The following is a 17,068-nucleotide window of genomic DNA, read 5'->3' on the forward strand; positions in this document are numbered from 1 at the left end:
TTGCCCTTCCTCTTGTGTCACCGGTCTGACCTCGTCCCCTGATCCTTGATTGTTTCCACCTGTGGTTCCCCCTCCCTTCATGTGTATATAGTCCGTGTCCTCGCTCAGGTTTTTGTATTCCCTGTTTTTCCTCCTGGTCGGAGTGACCTTTTGTTCTGTGGTTTATTGGCTCTGTGCCTCACGTTTTGGATTTCAAGATTTCAAGCAGTTTGACCTGCGTACCTCTGCATCTGAGTCCTCATTCCTGCCCAGGTCTGACAGTATGCTAGCTTGTAACTGGCGCTGGCTGACACAGCTACAACGTGCGGCGACGCTGGAAGTTTCGATTTCAATTTAATTCCATTAAATTTGATATAAAGTGCCAGATCATAACAAAAGTTATCTGAAGACACTTTACATATAGAGTAGGTCAGGACCCCACTCTGTGACTTATTCCTGTTTCAGGTTTCTTTGATGGCTTTTGAATTTTAGAGGGCGTTGGATTTCAGATTTGTGATTTTAGCTTTACTAGTTATTACGAGTTGAGTGAACGGACATCTCCTCCTTCAGTAGAGGCAAACAAACACCTCTCTCGTGACAACATTTTCACAGATACAAGGCAGAACGGTCAAGGTCAGACATTTTAGAGGACATTTTCGAGTGCGTGTGTGTGCGTGTGTGTGTGTGCGTGTGGGGGGGGGGTCTTTAAGTTTGAGTGCAACTATGAAAACTGCACTAAAACTTCTTGACTCTTAGTGAGATAAGGTGTCTTTCCTCATGTGTTTGCAGCAATATGTGCTGTGTCTCCCATGATACGGGCTGACACAGGAGACAATGTGCCAGCAGGCATTTCACTCTTTGCTGTCCAGTAAACAAATGAAAGCATATTTGGTGGGAATGTATTATTTATACACAGTGTGTTTGGAAAAGGCAGTGCAGCCCTAAGTGGACTGAAATAAATGCTTTGGCTGTCAAAACATGACAGGACCCCCCATCCTCCTGTCAGCTGTTCCACACTGATGACTTCAGCATTTCTCCAGCAGTGTACACTTCTGTCTTGCCAACGGAGTGTGCGGCCAACATCTCTAATGGGATGAAGATACAAGTACATTTTGAAGAGACATGTTGTGCTTTGGCAGCATTTTCATTTCGGTAAATTACGGCAATACTCTTGAAAAGCCAAGCGAACCTCATAAGAGATATATGCATGTCATTATTTATCTGGCACTGTGAGAGAGATGGGAGTCGAGTTGGATTGGATGCGTACTCAGAAGGGACTCCAACGGGAATGTGTCCCACCTGTGAGCTGACAGCTGTGGGCAGGATTAGTTTACAGCTACATTATGACGGGCACATGGATCATAGCAGAGGCTGGTGGTTAATAGAGTCACATTGTAAAGCGATACTAGAAAGGATCTGCGGTACCCTGCCATTAAAAACAACACTATATCACGTTTTATTAGTACCTGTAGTTTATGATGATGCCTGCAGCCAGAGTGGGCGTTCTTTAATGGTGACGGCCACAGAGAGACATACATGGCTGAAAGTGGGGTCTGCCGACCGTCCTAGGCTGGTTTATAAGAAGAAGCAAGGAGCGAAAACACAGCCTGTCTGTAGTCATTCATTCATTCATCTTCAACCACTTCGGGGCGGGGCTGGAGCCGATCCCAGCTGACATCGGGCGTGAGGCGGGGTACAACCTGGACAGGACGCCAGTCTATCACAGGACACATAGAGACAAACAGAGACAGACAACCATTCACACCTACGGGCAATTATGAGTCATCAATTAACCTAACACGTGCACGTCTTTGGACTGTGGGAGGAAACCGGAGAACCCGGGGAAAACCCACGCAGACACGGGGAGAACATGCAAACTCCACACAGAAGGGCCCCAGCCCAGGATTTGAACCAGGAACCCTCTCGCTGTGAAGCGACAGTGCTAACCACCGAGTCACCCGCCTGTGTGTAATCGACGCTTTAAATTGATACAGACCAACTTGCAGTAACATCGAGCTGACAGAGATGCAGACTTGTTCAAAGAGTTAAGACGGCTGCAGGCTAGCGATAGATTATACCTCGGACGTAACGTTAAGTGACGTTAGAGTTGCCCAGTCACGGGTAAAGCTGACTGTTTAACTGCCTGATGTTGTTCACACATCTCTGTATGCAAACACTTCACACTGGACACATTAACTTTTTACATATACTTACACACAAAGTGGAAATATGCAATTTTGCCACTAATGGCGTGTGTTTTCCCATGCAATTAGAACTCTTATCACTATTATACAAAACACCTTTATTTGAAATGACACATCACATCACCTCGGAGCAGTTTTATTTTAGATAGAAACAGGCTGTTACAGGCTGAACACACTACCCAGGGAGGCCAGGCTGGTTTCACTTTTAAAAAAGGAGGTTGAGACCAGATCTCACTTCTTCCTTTACTGTAATGTATACGGGTATGAGGGAGTTTTTCTTTGAATACAGAAACCATACATATCTATCTCCCAGAATAAAATACTTCTCATGTTTGTTCCAGAAGCAGCAGTGAAGTGGATGTGAGGCATCTGCAACTGAGGTCTGACAGCAGCTAAAAAAACACTAGTATTGAGCTGGAAACACCCCCTTACAATGCATACATTATGACTCCATGGGCTGTGTTATTCATAGTTACCGCTTCTCTGGGACTCTCCCTAGCTTCAAGCATCGGCGCCATCAAAAATTCAACTGTAGTCAGCAGTGGAGTGCGAAACGATGGAGCAAACTTTACAACATACACTACAATCACATGCACCGATATAATGATACGGACTTATAGAATAGGAGTTTTAAAAAGTCACGCTAGCTATTTCCAGGGCTTGCAAACACATCTGTTAGCATTCATTGTTACGCAGCTTTGTTGAATGCTCAATTCTGATCACGTATGGCATGGGTGTCAAAGTGATCCAGTAAAGGGCCGTGTGGCTGCAGGTTTTCATTCCACCCAATCAAAAACACACCTGGTCCAACAAAACAACTGTGTGAAGACAGTTCAGGTGATGGAGTAAGTCGAGTCAGGTGTGTTCTTGCTTGGTTAGAATGAAAACCTGCAGCCACAGCGGCCCTTTACTGGATCAGTTTGACACCCATGACGTACGGTGTCACACTCTTAATAACAGACTATGCAGATGATGCAGTTCCGATACTCCACAATGACCATTTTAAATCAATACAATCATTTTTAAATCAGTGTTTTTGTGTCGAATGATTGATTTCTTTAGTACCCGTGTGATGGATACGTGGAACAGGATAAGGAAGAGCGAGCAGGGGACTATTTTGAATTCAACCCCTGCCAGGTGATTGTGATAATGACCTGCTCACCCTACATTATCTCTTATTAGGCAAATAGTTAGTCAGTTATGTAGTAATAGTTTTATTCAAGCAAGCATCCAATGGGCCAATGGGTACAAGGAATGGAGCTGGAGTATGTAGTAGATACATGTACTATATTCATGGTCACATGAATATTATTTATTTCATTCATTCATTCATCTATCATCAACCGCTTGTCCCTGTCGGGGTCGCGGGGGGCTGGAGCCGATCCCAGCTGACATCGGGCGTGAGGCGGGGTCCACCCTGGACAGGACGCCAGTCTATCACAGGACCCATAGAGACGAACAGAGACACACAACCATTCACACCTACGGGCGATTTAGAGTCACCAATGAACCGAACACCTGCACGTCTTTGGACTGTGGGAGGAAACCGGAGAACCCGGAGAAAACCCACGCAGACACAGGGAGAACATGCAAACTCTACACAAAAAAGGCCCAGGATGCACACCTGGAACCTTCTCGCTGTGAGGCGACAGTGCTAACCACTACACCACCGTGTTTATTCTGTTAATTTTTGTTATTTTGTATAAAAAAATGCTGATAATTATTTATATCTATGTGTTTATATCATTCAAATATGCATCTAATTCAATTCAGGTTTGAGTCAAATATAAAAAAAAAAATCCCTCCACATAAAAGGGCTAAAAAGATTCACTACGCCGGCCGGCCCTGCCAATAAGGTGTCCCTTGTTTTTACTCATGGAGTTGGCAGCCGTACACACGACATACCTGATTAATCTGGTTTCCTAGCCAGTTGGTTGATGTACTGGCGAAGAATCTCCATGTTTAATGGATGTAAACAACTAAAGATGAAAAAATGTGGGTAAAACGTTTTGTGGACTCCACACCGGAGTCGACGAGTGTTTGGTGGAAGACGTTCTATTTAAAGCAACTGGAGCTTTTGTGAGTTATCGCTCATTTAGTCGATGCAAACACTGAGAAGGACTTTGCACTGTGTGGACCAGGAAATCAGTATCTGTAGGCTGCTACTGACTTCTGATTACTGCGGATATCTTATGGATACAGTGTTCATGTTTTTGGACTTTCGGCTGGTTTTAAGTGCCACTCGTTTAGTCTGAACTGATTATGAGTGTCATCTCTCTGTGTTTGAGGGTTTAGTGTGTGTCAGATCTTCAGTTTCCATGGCAATTAGAAATGGGCAGAGACAAAAAAAAAAATCTCCTCAGCCTGTCGCTGTAAACCCACCAATCGCATGTGTCTGCTTCTGTGTCTGTGCTCTCTTTTTCTCCCTTTCTCTCAATATTTCTCTTTATTTCATCCTGTTTATTTCTCCATCCATCTTTCTGTCTCTCCTTTGTTCTTAATCTCGCTTGCTTCCTCTTTATCTCTTTGTCTCTGTAGCTAGCAGGCAGGAGCCGGTGTGTTGACTTGTGCTTCTAACACATGGGCTTCCCTCCTTATCCGCCTACGCAGTGCACTCGGGGAGATTCCAAGCACACACACACACTCACACAGATACACACTTGCTCACACACACACATACAAACACATGACGTGCATATACACAAACTGGCAGACAGCAGAGCCCCCAAGGTCTGGACTTAGTGAATTATTCAGTCTGCGTTGGTGGGTCTTCTTGAACGTGTGCGTGCGTCTAGGATGTGTGTGTGCGTGTGTGTGTCTTTCAGAATATGAAATGGTGTTTTCCTCCTGAGCAGCAGCAGCTTGTCTTTAATCAGCCTCTCCATCAGCTCCCTCCTCTCCGGCTTCAAAAGCTCATTAGGAGGAAATTGCAGGGAGAAGCAAGATGTGGCCGGTGATGTCACAGACCGCTGGGGGCTTTAAGATGACTTTAAACACGACGGCCGGACACCGGGGTCTGATTACATTATGTAGTAATCCATAGTTTCCAACAGTGACAGAGTATCCTTTGAAGTTAAAATGCAAATATCATCGATCAATTTGGGAACATGATTACATTCAATTTTCTCAATTATTAAGTATATAGAGAAATTAGAAGAACCATAGAAATAAGAAGTTAAAAAGAACAAGAAATATGTAAACATCTGTACGTTCTACTGCAACTACAACTACATATATATATATATATATATATAACGGTGCAGACAGATGTCCGTCCTCCACAGAGCTGGGTCTGTCAGACGTTCCTGCCTGTTATAGTGAAGGTTTTCGTTGCCACCGTACTCTACGGGGGAATTGTTGGGTCTGTGTAAATCATAAATAAGTCATAGAGTGTGGTCTTTACCTACTCTGTAAAGTGTCCTGAGATAACTTTTGTTATGATTTGGCACTATAAATAAAATTAACTCCCACAATCCAAAGACGTGCAGGTGTTCGGTTCATTGATGACTCTAAATCACCCGTAGGTGTGAATGGTTGTCTGTCTCTGTTCGTCTCTATGTGTCCTGTGATAGACTGGCTTCCTGTCCAGGGTGGACCCCGCCTCACGCCCGATGTCAGCTGGGATCAGCTCCAGCCCCCCGCGACCCCGACCCGGGGATAAGCGGTTGAAGATGAATGAATGAATGAATGAATTGAATAACCTTTATTTAACCAGGTTTGTCCCATTGTGATCCAAGACCTGGCCAAGAATGACAGCACATGAAGTTTCAACACAACGTCCACGAGGACACATTAATCAAAGACAAAAAACAAATAATCAAACAATAAGAATACAATAACAATTGAATTTTTAAAAGAATTAGTAAAAATAATTTACAAGATTAATTTAAACATTTGCACTCAAATAAAACATTTGCACTCCTGAAGCCTGGATGTAATGGAGTTGATCTTGGACTTGAACACGTTCAGAGACACCGGACTTTGGAGTTTAAGCTCTGACTGCAAAATGTTCTGTGTGCCTGGATCAGAAAATCTAAAAGCTTTCTTCCCCGTTTCTGTTCTCACCTTAGGAACAGCAACATGATAAAGATCCTGAGAGCGGAGCACAAGAAGTAAGAAATAAGTACAAATATAATAAAGGAAAATAAAACTAGAGAGCGTCTTGTGATGGGGTCACACACCTTGTCCCTTCTTGCATTATCGACTTCCTCACCCCTAACACCTCTGCTCGTACTCCCAGCTCCGCACGGCTTGCGACAGTTCCTGCGACAGGGCTCAACAGTTACAGTTGTGGAATAATCTATCTTTGGGAATCAGACAAGCTACATCTCACAAGGCTTTTGCAAACCTCCGGTTACCATCTAGACACGACTGGAGGCAGGAAGTGCTTCAATCTCCATGTAAGGAGGAGGGTGGGGGGATGCATGTGTCAAACAAACAGGATTTCGCAAGCTGTTCGCGTCCCGCGTTAAAGCAAAGTCAATGATAACTCATTTTGACGTACTTTTGTTCAATACAGCAGTATGTGGCATTAGGTAAGTATGTGAGTTACGGAACAAAAGTGAGATGAAATAAACATACGTACTTGTTTTAACCCAAACCATAACCTTTGCCTAACCAGTTAGTTCAAATATAGGCTAGCTACTTTAACCCAGACCACTTGTTGCCCAAACAGGTTCTGCACTTTAGGGCCTTGCACAGGTGCACTAGGTTCTTGTTTTGCGGGACATTTGTACGATAATGCATGAAAAATGTGCGTAACTTTTTGTAATAATCATAAAAACTGTTGCACTGATTGAAGAGTAGCGTACTGAAATCCTTCCCGTTGAAGTGCTTTTCTAGCCTCACCCTTAATTGCTGCTTCAATACAAGAGGAGGATCCTTCACATCTGAAAAAACACCCAGTTTCTCCAGATATGACACTCATACGTGACACTGGAATTTGCATTGGACAGATTTTTAGGTCGATTTTTAAACATGCACACATTTTTCCTCCTCACACTACTTTTGCCGGCACTTGCGACACTTCCCTAACAGCACAGACACCTGCAGGTTACTAACAGAGCTCAACAGAAGTCAGAGAAAGCTAAATATCTCTCCCCGTGAACCGATATTACAGTAAAAAGCATGCTCCAAACATGAATAAATGGAAATACACTGCGTGCTGTGAATAGCTGCCCGCCATTACCCTTGTTTAATTTGAACACATTTCCTGCTGCTTTCAAATACTTCCATTTCTTGCGGGCTACTTTCCTCAGTGAACGCCTGCAGCATAATAATACGGTACCAGACCTCCTCCGTGGTAGAAGAATGCCAGCCTCCCCTCATGTCCAGCTGTGGCCTGAACACAAAAGAGCTGCAGCCGGTTTTCACCCTGGCTGCTGCTGCTCTTATCTGTCCCTGCACACTCTTACACTCATTGCTGTTTTATTCTCCTAACCTTCTCTCTTCTCTGTTTTTCTTCAATATTTTGGTTGAGATAAAATATCGTCGTTCAACATGAACCATTCTGTACGTCTGTATCGAGACTGTGCTACAGTATATCTCTTGTTTACACGTCTGCGTCTGTCTAAAGGATGACAACATTCATCCGCGGGGTGCATCTTTTTAAGCTATCGTACGCTCTCAAGGACTGAGGCTATTTAACAGACTTAAACAGTGCGGGGAAACAACATGTGCTTGGTTCTGTGGGTCATTATCAGCGACTGAAAACCGCACAGGATAGAAAATGAAATGTACATTGCACTCGCCCACATCCCGACTTTGTATTGCCTAGTGCTCTTTGCAGCCAGACAAACCCATCAAGCTTTATGAGCCTCTGAGGGCTGCTGCTGCTGCTGCCGCCGCTAATTCATGGGGGCAGGCTATCAAGTGCATCCACGAAACCAAGCTTCACTGTTTCCATGAATATCTGAGCAGACCTTCCACCGGTCTGTGTCTCCCACGAGAACAGCCAGCTGATGTAATGTCGATTTTTATGAAGGAAGGGGTCGAAAGACTATGATAATGGTGCTCTTAACACAGGGAGAAATGGGCACAGACCTTCTTTCATTTCCGAGCCGACGTCGGTGATTATTCACTTTGGAAAAATGGACAAAGTCACTGTTGATTCTTGTGCCGCGACATTGATGGATGGATTTTTGTGGGTGGGAGAGGAATGCTTTTGTGATTTTGCTGGCAGGAAATTGCGGCGCACAGAGCCTTTTGAGAGCATAATTAATGGTAGACGAATAGACTTGATCAGTGTCATCCAAGAAAGAGTTGGATCAAGGGTAACTTGACTCGGTTATAGATGTTGAGGACGATTATCACCTCATCCAAGAGGCTTCTTCTGCTCTAACTGACTTACGGGGAGTCCCAGGGCTCTAGCCTCTGCCTCTTGTCATACTCACATCATCGATGTTGGCGCCACTTGTTAGTGGTGTCAACCGAGTCGCCCTTGATTCAACCTTTTCTTGGAAAACGATGAGAATCTTAACAGACATCTTGCAGTGTCATGATGTGTCAAGTGTGGGCTGTATTTTGCTTTATTGGCATCAGTGTGGCAGAGCCAGGGGAAAAAGTCTGAGTTTTGGAGGCTGAGTTGGTGTTTAAAGCAAAACACACACAATGGTTTTTTACGACGGGGTTTTATTTTTGTTGCTTTGCTCATCATTTTTCATCAGTCTTAAGACTGTACTCATGAAGTGATTTCTGAAATCTCAGAAAATGGCACTCATGCTAAAATTAGGTGTAAATATTCAAGAAAATGTCAGACCCAGGCAGGAAAGACGACTCAGATGCGGAGGTTCGCGGATCAATACTGGATTTATTAACTTGACGACTGTGGTTCTGGTTCTGTGCCACGTTCCAAACAAAAAGTCACTCTGCACAGGAGGAACAAAACAAAAGTTGCCAGCAATGAAACAAAGTACAAAATAAAGACGCTCCGTCCAGGAGGAAAAAACAAAAGGCAAAGTTAACAAATTAGACTCTAAACTGAGTCGCTCCGTACGGGAGGAATTACCAAAAACAGAGTGAATAAAATAATTAATCAAACAAGGTCGCTCCAACCAGGTGGAGAAGGGTATGTATGTATATATATATATATATATATAATTCAAATTATTATAATTCACTAAACACCTGAACGTGGAAACAAAGAACCCGAAGGCACGAACAAGACTGTGGAAAAACGCTGGATACATTCGACACAAGGTACGAAATAATCTGGCAACGGGACAAGAGGGAAGACACGGACTATATACACATGAAGGGGGGGGGGGGGGGCACAGGTGGAAACAATTGAGGATCAGGGAATGACGTTAGACCGGTGACACAAGAGGAAGGGCAAGTGACCTGAAACGAGAGGAGAGTTATCTTTTCAAAATAAAACAGGAAGTTCACAAGACAAAAACCCAAAGACAGGACAGACCTCACCGCGGCGTGACAGAAAATCAGTAATTAGATGATTATTTGTTCAGTAACTGGTTTCAAAATCATGGTATAGTCAAGTTAAAGCAATGGTTTGCAGCCTGTCTGATTCTCCTCATTTGGAGGGAGGATTAAAAGATTTTTTTATATGTGAGATGCATCAAATCGCGCCAGGCAACACATCAGTGAAGTGGTGCATTTTGAAAGCATGGCTTTAACAATTCAGTGGAAGAAATGATATAGTTTGTAAAGCAAGTCCGCCAACATAAAACACAAAACAGGTCGTTTGTTATTGTCTTCCAAACTGACCCATATCAGTGTTTTGTGTGCAGGATGCCAGTGCCACCAAACTAGTAAAATATGACTTATACATATTTGTGTTTTGTATTCAGTCTGTGCCTATTAACACATAATTTCATGATGTGATTTAGCGTTCTGTGTGAATGTAGGCCAGTCTGTAAGTACTGCTCCTCACCACCATGCTGGGGGAGTGTATTTTGTCTGCTCTCTTGATTAGAGGCCTTGTATTTATCAGCCGGCGAGGTACATGCTGTGTCCCTGTACTTTCAACACAGGGTCACGCTGTGTTTTGTCTTGCTGTGTTCTCTCCGGTTCATTCCTTATCCTCTCACCTCCGAGTTTGTGTTTAGTGCACCCTCACCCGTTCCCTTTGAAATCTAATGTGTTCATGCAGCTTAGAAAGTAACACACAAACAGCCACACACAGAGGAAATAGTGCACTCAATACAATAATATCCAACACATCCAAGTTATGGCTCCACGATTGATAGAGGAAGGAATCTTTCCAACATCCATAAATCATTTAGCTGCAGCCTTCAGACTCTTTCCGACGTAATAATAACTGCAGCGGCTGAGCAATTCCTCGAAAAACAATGTGGTGCACAAAGAGCTCTGGTCCGACAGGAGTCCTGAATATAATTGGCGAATAGGTGATTTTAAAATAAATGAGGTGGGCAGAAATGTCTGAGAATGACCAGTGTTTTCACAGAGGATAGAAAAGGACTTATAAATCACTGATTCAGAGGGGGAATTGCCATGCATCACCTCCGTGAACTGCCTTTGAGACAATTTACAGGGAATAATGACCGTCAGCCCTCTTCCTTGTTAGAGGATAATTCGTGTTCAGGGGCCGTTTCACAATCAAGTCTAATGAAGAACACTTAGCGAGATAAATTGCCACATTGTTAGACCTTTTTTTTTACTCCATTCATCATAAAGGGGAATGTATGATGCATTACACCCTCCTGAAAGCTTGGGTAGAGAGGAAGACCCAGGCTCTGAATATTGTTTAGACATGCAACGTTCTTGTAGTGTCGAGCTTGACTTAAGGGAGAATTTCAGCATTTTTCAACCTGGACCCTCTCAACCCCATGTATTTCTTTGTAAGTGACTCACATTGAGTATTGAGTGCAATTGATGCAGTCTGACCGCTGTGAACCGGGCTGCGATGTGAGCAAATGGGGCATTTCTGCACCGTCAATATACATCTGCTAAAAGTGCTTTGATTGTTCCTGACAGGCTCAAATTAGTATAATAGGTTTCTGACTACGTTATGTATAGATGGGTAAGTTGCTATTATCCTGACGTCTGCGAACGTGACAAGATGTCAGGAAAAGAACAGACTTGACTACATTTACATCTTAACGCCAAAGAGGCTGCTAGAAACAAGATATCGCCAATTTTCTAGATTATGGCTTTAAGAATAACACGTGACCAGAACCTATAAGGGAATAAGCATCGTACCATGGTCGAAGTTGAAACTATAATACTATTTTTTTATTGGTAACACCACCCTAAACTAAACTAAAGAGGAGGACTGGCAGAACAAAACCAACAAAAAGGCGCAGGAAGTCTGTACCAGACGTGAACCATCGGATCCAGAGCTTCCTCCTCCTAAACTAAAGAACCCAGACTGCAGGTCCCGTCAAACGTAAACTACGGTGCTGATCTGGGTGTCACCAGCCAGGCCGTCATCAGGGCTCAGGGCATCAGACTCGAGCGCTCTGCAAACTGTTGCTTTTAACAGAAAGACAAAAGGGGGGAGCGCGTAACAGCAGATGCCCCATTAGATTACATTACAGCCCAGTTCACAGTGGCCAGGCTGCAGCGCTTGCACTCAATACTCAAACAATTAAAAAAAAAAAAACAAGGTTCAAGCCATTAGTCAGTTGCACAAAAATACCTGGGGAAATTGGGCCAAGATTAATAAATACCGAAATTCCACTTTAAGTAAGATGCATCTGGAGACACATTGATTTAGATGCATAGGAGCTGCAATGAGACTAAGACTAAATGCAGAATTCACAAATTTGTGAATTGAATTTCGATCAGGTTCATTCTGTGCTAGTTAAAGGGGCGTAATCAATACCAGAAGCATACATTTGTCTTACTTCCTCACTCACTGCAGTGATTAAGGAGCACATTTAGGTCCGACTGCACCTAAATTCCAGAGGCAAAGGCGATAATCAGGTCTACTGAATCGAAAACAGTCAGAGGGGCGAGGTCGGTGGAGACAGTGGGGACCAGTTTCTTGGCAGATGGTTAAAGGCAGTGTACTCAACGTTCAAAGCATTAATAGAGCAGCAAACATATTTCCTATGTTAAGATATAGGCGAGCATTGGCGTCCTGTAGTCACCCTCCCTCTGAGTGTGTTGTAATAGACAGCCCATGCATGTGGCCCTGACACAACATCGTTACTGGGGTGAGAGCCGTGTGGAGGCAATCCCAGCGGATGTATTTTTTCAGTATTTCAAGTAGAGTGCTTTTACAGTTGTACCGTCTTAGTTCAGTATCAAATGACTATGAGAAAACGTAACAGTATCAAATCAAATCAACCTTTATTTATTTTTTTATACAGAAAAGTATCACAAAGTGACAGAGATGTACAGAAGAAGAGAAACATCAAATAAAATCAGGAGAAGAAAGTGAAAAGAACCCACAGTCGTGCACAGAGACATACACAAATATATATACGTTCATTCACACATTCACACATACACAGCCACGCTGACACACAGACACACACATTCACACATACACAAACACTAGCTGTCACTACAGAGACATGGCCGGGCAGCGAGACCTGAGGTACAGAGGAGTCTAGAGGAAGCTACCTTTGGGGGGCCAACCAGACCGGGAGAGATCCCAGTCCAAGGTCACAGGGAGCACCGCCACAGAGACCAACCCAACCCGGGCAGACAGGAGCCTCCGCACCAAGGTGCAGAGCCCTCTAATCGCCCGGGCCGTAACTGTCCACGGGACAGCACCCCCCGCGACCAGACCAGAGACAACTCCCAATCTGGCAGGCCCCCTGAGGAAACAATGGAGATTAAAAACTGTTGCCTAAAACAGTAAAGGGTTAAAATATGGAGGCTAAAAACAGGAGGGACTAAAACATAAAAGCATAAAAGCACACAGGCTAAAAACATGAACTAGAAAATAAAAGCATAAGAGCATAAGACATGAGAGGCCATAAAAATAAAAGCATGAAGGCTAAAACACAGAGATTAAAACAGTAATAAAGGATAAAAAGTGCTCTGATTAGCACTGCCTAAAAGAAATCAAAAAGAGTTAAGATTTCAATTAAAAGCCTGGTTAAAAGATCTCCTCAGCTTTAGAGAGTTTATATTGAGTTTCAGCTTTTTGTATATCTGTCCAGCCCACGTTTATAATTTGTTCTGGTTCGCTCTTATCGCTCTCATGGGGCCATTTTTGAACACAGCAGGCAGCAGTGCGGCTGTTCACCTGTTCCAGCGAGAAACACTGAGAAGTTTGTCCGTCAATATCATTTAGCTGCACAGACACAGAACAGTTCATTATGTCCCTATTTGGTTTCATGTTGTTGTTTTCAGAAAGGTGCTTGAGGTCCTTTGCCCCAGTATTGATCCAGGCTTGATTTGGGAAGTTTCCAGCTGTTGTGTAGCTGAGGCTATAGCTTGCTAGTATCAACTTTTTAGAAAGCTGTTGATTTACTTTTGGCTGAGAGGAAACATGTAATGAAATACAACAAAGGTCCCCAGCTAGATACAAAGCAGGTGTGTTGCAGTTCATCAGCACCACGATGTCCCCACACTGTTAACATTTTCTCCGTGTGGAGTTTCTTCATTGGACAGGAGGCTAAAGTAACTTTATCTTAAGTGCTGAATGTGCAGTATGACTGTTTCCAAATCCATTTCCAAGTTACTCTGTAGTACACTATGTTTATGTTTCACTATTTGATTTGAGTGTCTGAATTCAGATTGTGTAACTTTTAGCAACATATAGTTCCCTCCTGCTATCCATCTTTGGCCTTTGTAAGGCCTCATTATGTTGTGTATGTTTTAGTTTGTTTTAAAGATCTCATTTCATCTCGTCTTCATCAGCTTATCCAGGGTCGGGTCGGGGGGGCAGCAGCTTTAGCAGGGGACCCCAAACTTCCCTTTCCCGCGCCACATTAACCAGCTCTAACTGGGGGATCCTGAGGCGTTCCCAGGCCAGTGTGGAGATCTAATCTCTCCACCTGGTCCTGGGTCTTCCCCCGAGGCCTCCTCCCAGCTGGACGTGCCTGGAACACCTCCCTAGGGAGGCGCCCAGGGTTCATCCTTACCAGATGATCCTGAACCACCTCAACTGGCTCCTTTCAACGCAAAGGAGCAGCGGCTCTACTCCGAGTTCCTCACGGATGCTGAACTTCTCCCCCTCTCTCTAAGGGAAACTCCAGCCCCCCTCCTGAGAAAACACATTTCGGCCGCTTGTACCCGCGACCTTGTTCTTTCGGTCATGACCCAGCTTTCATGACCACAGGTGAGGGTAGGAACGAAGATTGACCAGTAAGATATTAAAGTTTATTTATTAATTGATGTTGTAGTCCTCTCTTTCGTCCTGTCTATTTTATGATCAGCTGATCTGGGAGCTGCTGCATACAGTTGCCCTTGCAGGTATAAATAAAGTCCAACTGAGTTGAATTGAGATCACAGCCACAGACTGATATGCTCCGACAAAGCCCTGGAGAAAAAAGTGTTTTTCCCCCACAGTCTCCAGTCCATTTAATGATGCAGGCTAATTGCTGAGCAAGGCGGACCGATTCTTGCCTTCCATCCGTGGACAAATCACTTCCGCTCTATCCCCATTTCCTGCATTTCCTCCAAATCTCCCTTCATTCATTATTTTGGTTTGGTTTCACTTGTTTTCCCATCTTCAATCCATCCCTTCTTCAATTGCTCTCCTGCTTTTCTTTCAATCTTTCTCCCATCTCATTTCCATCTGTTTATTCATGCTCATCTCTCTTGCTTCAGCCGCCCTTTTCCGTCTCCAGCCTCCCTCCTTCCCTCAAACTATCCATATGACTATTTATGAGTGCCGTGTTCTCACAGTGGGGCCCAGTGCTGAGTGAAAGTAACAGGGGACATTGGGGCTCTTCAAAAGCTTAAAGCTCTTTAGTGGAGGCCATCCATCAGCCTGACAGAGTACCATCCTGAAGACCAGCAAACGATATCGCACGTCCTCAGAGGCCCAAGGCACATGCACGCATTTATGTTGTTTGAATGGGATCCTACAAGACACACAAAAGATTCAACTTTCACAAACCGGAGCCGCGTAGTTCATTCACAATGTATTTTGTGTAAAGAGTCAGTGTGCTGGGAGGGAGTATTTGCGAGTTGCGCGCGCGTGTGTGTGTGTTCAGGCACAAGAACAGCCCTCTGAGTGCATTGAGATCATCCACTGACATTAAGCAGAGGCCAGGGAGCTAAATGGCTCCTTGTACAGTAAGTGGTTTAGAGAGAGACACACATCAGAGCTCTGTGGGAGACGGAGCCACCGATTTTGCAGCTGCGGTTTACACTTTTGACCAAGGGCCGTAATCACCTATTTCAAATGTATTTTTAATACATGCGACCATTTTAAAGCATTTTGAAACAGTTTCCTAGGTGATTGAACTGATGTTACATGAAAGGTTATGTTTAGCATATCAGGCCTACTCATTGGCTTCTCGATCAATTGAATAAATTAATTAAATGTAGGTCTTTGTATGATTTAATCTTTATTTCTATGATGAAAGATACTTACTCTCACTCTAATGACTTTTACCAGTATTACTTAAACATCCATCTGCATAAACATCCCCATATTTCAGACTTCATGTGCTCCAAAGCAAAATTTCGAACTATTCATTGTCCAATTACACGTGATGATCACATCAGACTAGGGTTCGGACCTTGAGTACTTGAGATGAGGATCCTGAGACCTGTACAAATACCCAAACTTTTTGGTCTTTAAAATGTAGATGTAGACAAGATGTTGCCAAGTTGGACCTAAACAAAGGCTAACAGTTTTTCTGTCATGGTTTCCAAGAAGCTGTCTATTCTCACTCACCTTCTCAAACGCACCGTCAGTAAACATCTGCTAGAAGTGCTTTGATTGTTCCTGACAGGCTCAAACTAGTATGATAGGTTTCTGACTACGTTATGTATAAATGGGTCAGTTGCTATCATCCTGACGTCTGCGAACGTGACAAGATGGCAGGAAAAGAACAGACTTGACTACATTTACATCTTAACGCCAAAGAGGAGGCTAGAAACAAGATATCGCCAATTTTCCAGATTATGGCTTTAAGAATAACACGTGACCAGAACCTTTGCTCGTCATAGCAGGAAGCACAAGTGTGTCAATGATTAATACAAAGCAGTTAGCTGACCCTGGAACTTGTAAAGCTTACAGCCCATCTACGGCTGCACGCAGCGTGGAAATAGTTTTCTGCAAGGATTAGGGAAGTGTGTCGTTTCAGGAAAATATCCACAGACCGTGTTATTTTAGAGAGAGAGAGACTGTTTTCACCATGTAATGTTTAGCGTTGACAGGTACATTTCATGCAATTACATTCAGTTTTAACTGAGGATAAACTTTAATAACTCATCTGAAACACTCTGTATTTCGACTCCACAGCTGCTCATCTGTCATACTTCAGTACCATTGATTCGATGTTGGTGTTTCTGTAAACTTGTCTCTTCCTGCCCACAGGTCGCAAGTTCGTCATCGCCAATGCACGAGTGGAGAACTGCGCCATCATCTTCTGCAATGATGGCTTCTGCCACATGTGTGGTTATTCCCGTGCTGAGATCATGCAGAAGCCGTGCACCTGTAACTTCCTGTACGGACCTGACACCAAGAGACTGGCCATCGCCCAGATGGCCCAGGCCCTGTTGGGATCCGAAGAGAGGAAAGTGGAGATCAACCTTTACCGCAAAGATGGTAGGAATACATCCCCACCCCCAGTGTGTAAGAGTATTTTGAGAGGTGTTTGTGTGGATGTAGGAGAGTGTGATGGGGTGTGTGGACCTGTTTTCGCCTTTTGACAGAGATGAGATGGAAATGGAGATGCTGGTGTGTGGACTGGTGTGTACAGACCGCAGTGTCTGTACATGTTGGGGTAGGAAAGTATGTGTGTGTTACATAAAAGTTAGAGGTGACAGCG

General features: G+C 43.9%; 1 protein-coding gene across 1 annotated transcript in view; it reads left to right on the forward strand.

The window, feature by feature from the left end:
* Positions 1–17,068, forward strand: part of kcnh2b (potassium voltage-gated channel, subfamily H (eag-related), member 2b) — a gene marked incomplete at both ends in the record, with an annotated part of 255,721 nt that overhangs the window by 11,836 nt on the left and 226,817 nt on the right. Inside the window, one exon of the mRNA XM_083936372.1 lies at positions 16,615–16,845. Within this exon, the coding sequence (XP_083792498.1) occupies positions 16,615–16,845 (231 nt within the window). The remainder of the gene's footprint in view (positions 1–16,614; positions 16,846–17,068) is intronic.

Source organism: Echiichthys vipera (assembly GCF_963691815.1).
Source record: "Echiichthys vipera genome assembly, chromosome: 21".
Taxonomy (NCBI): Eukaryota; Metazoa; Chordata; class Actinopteri; order Perciformes; family Trachinidae; genus Echiichthys; species Echiichthys vipera.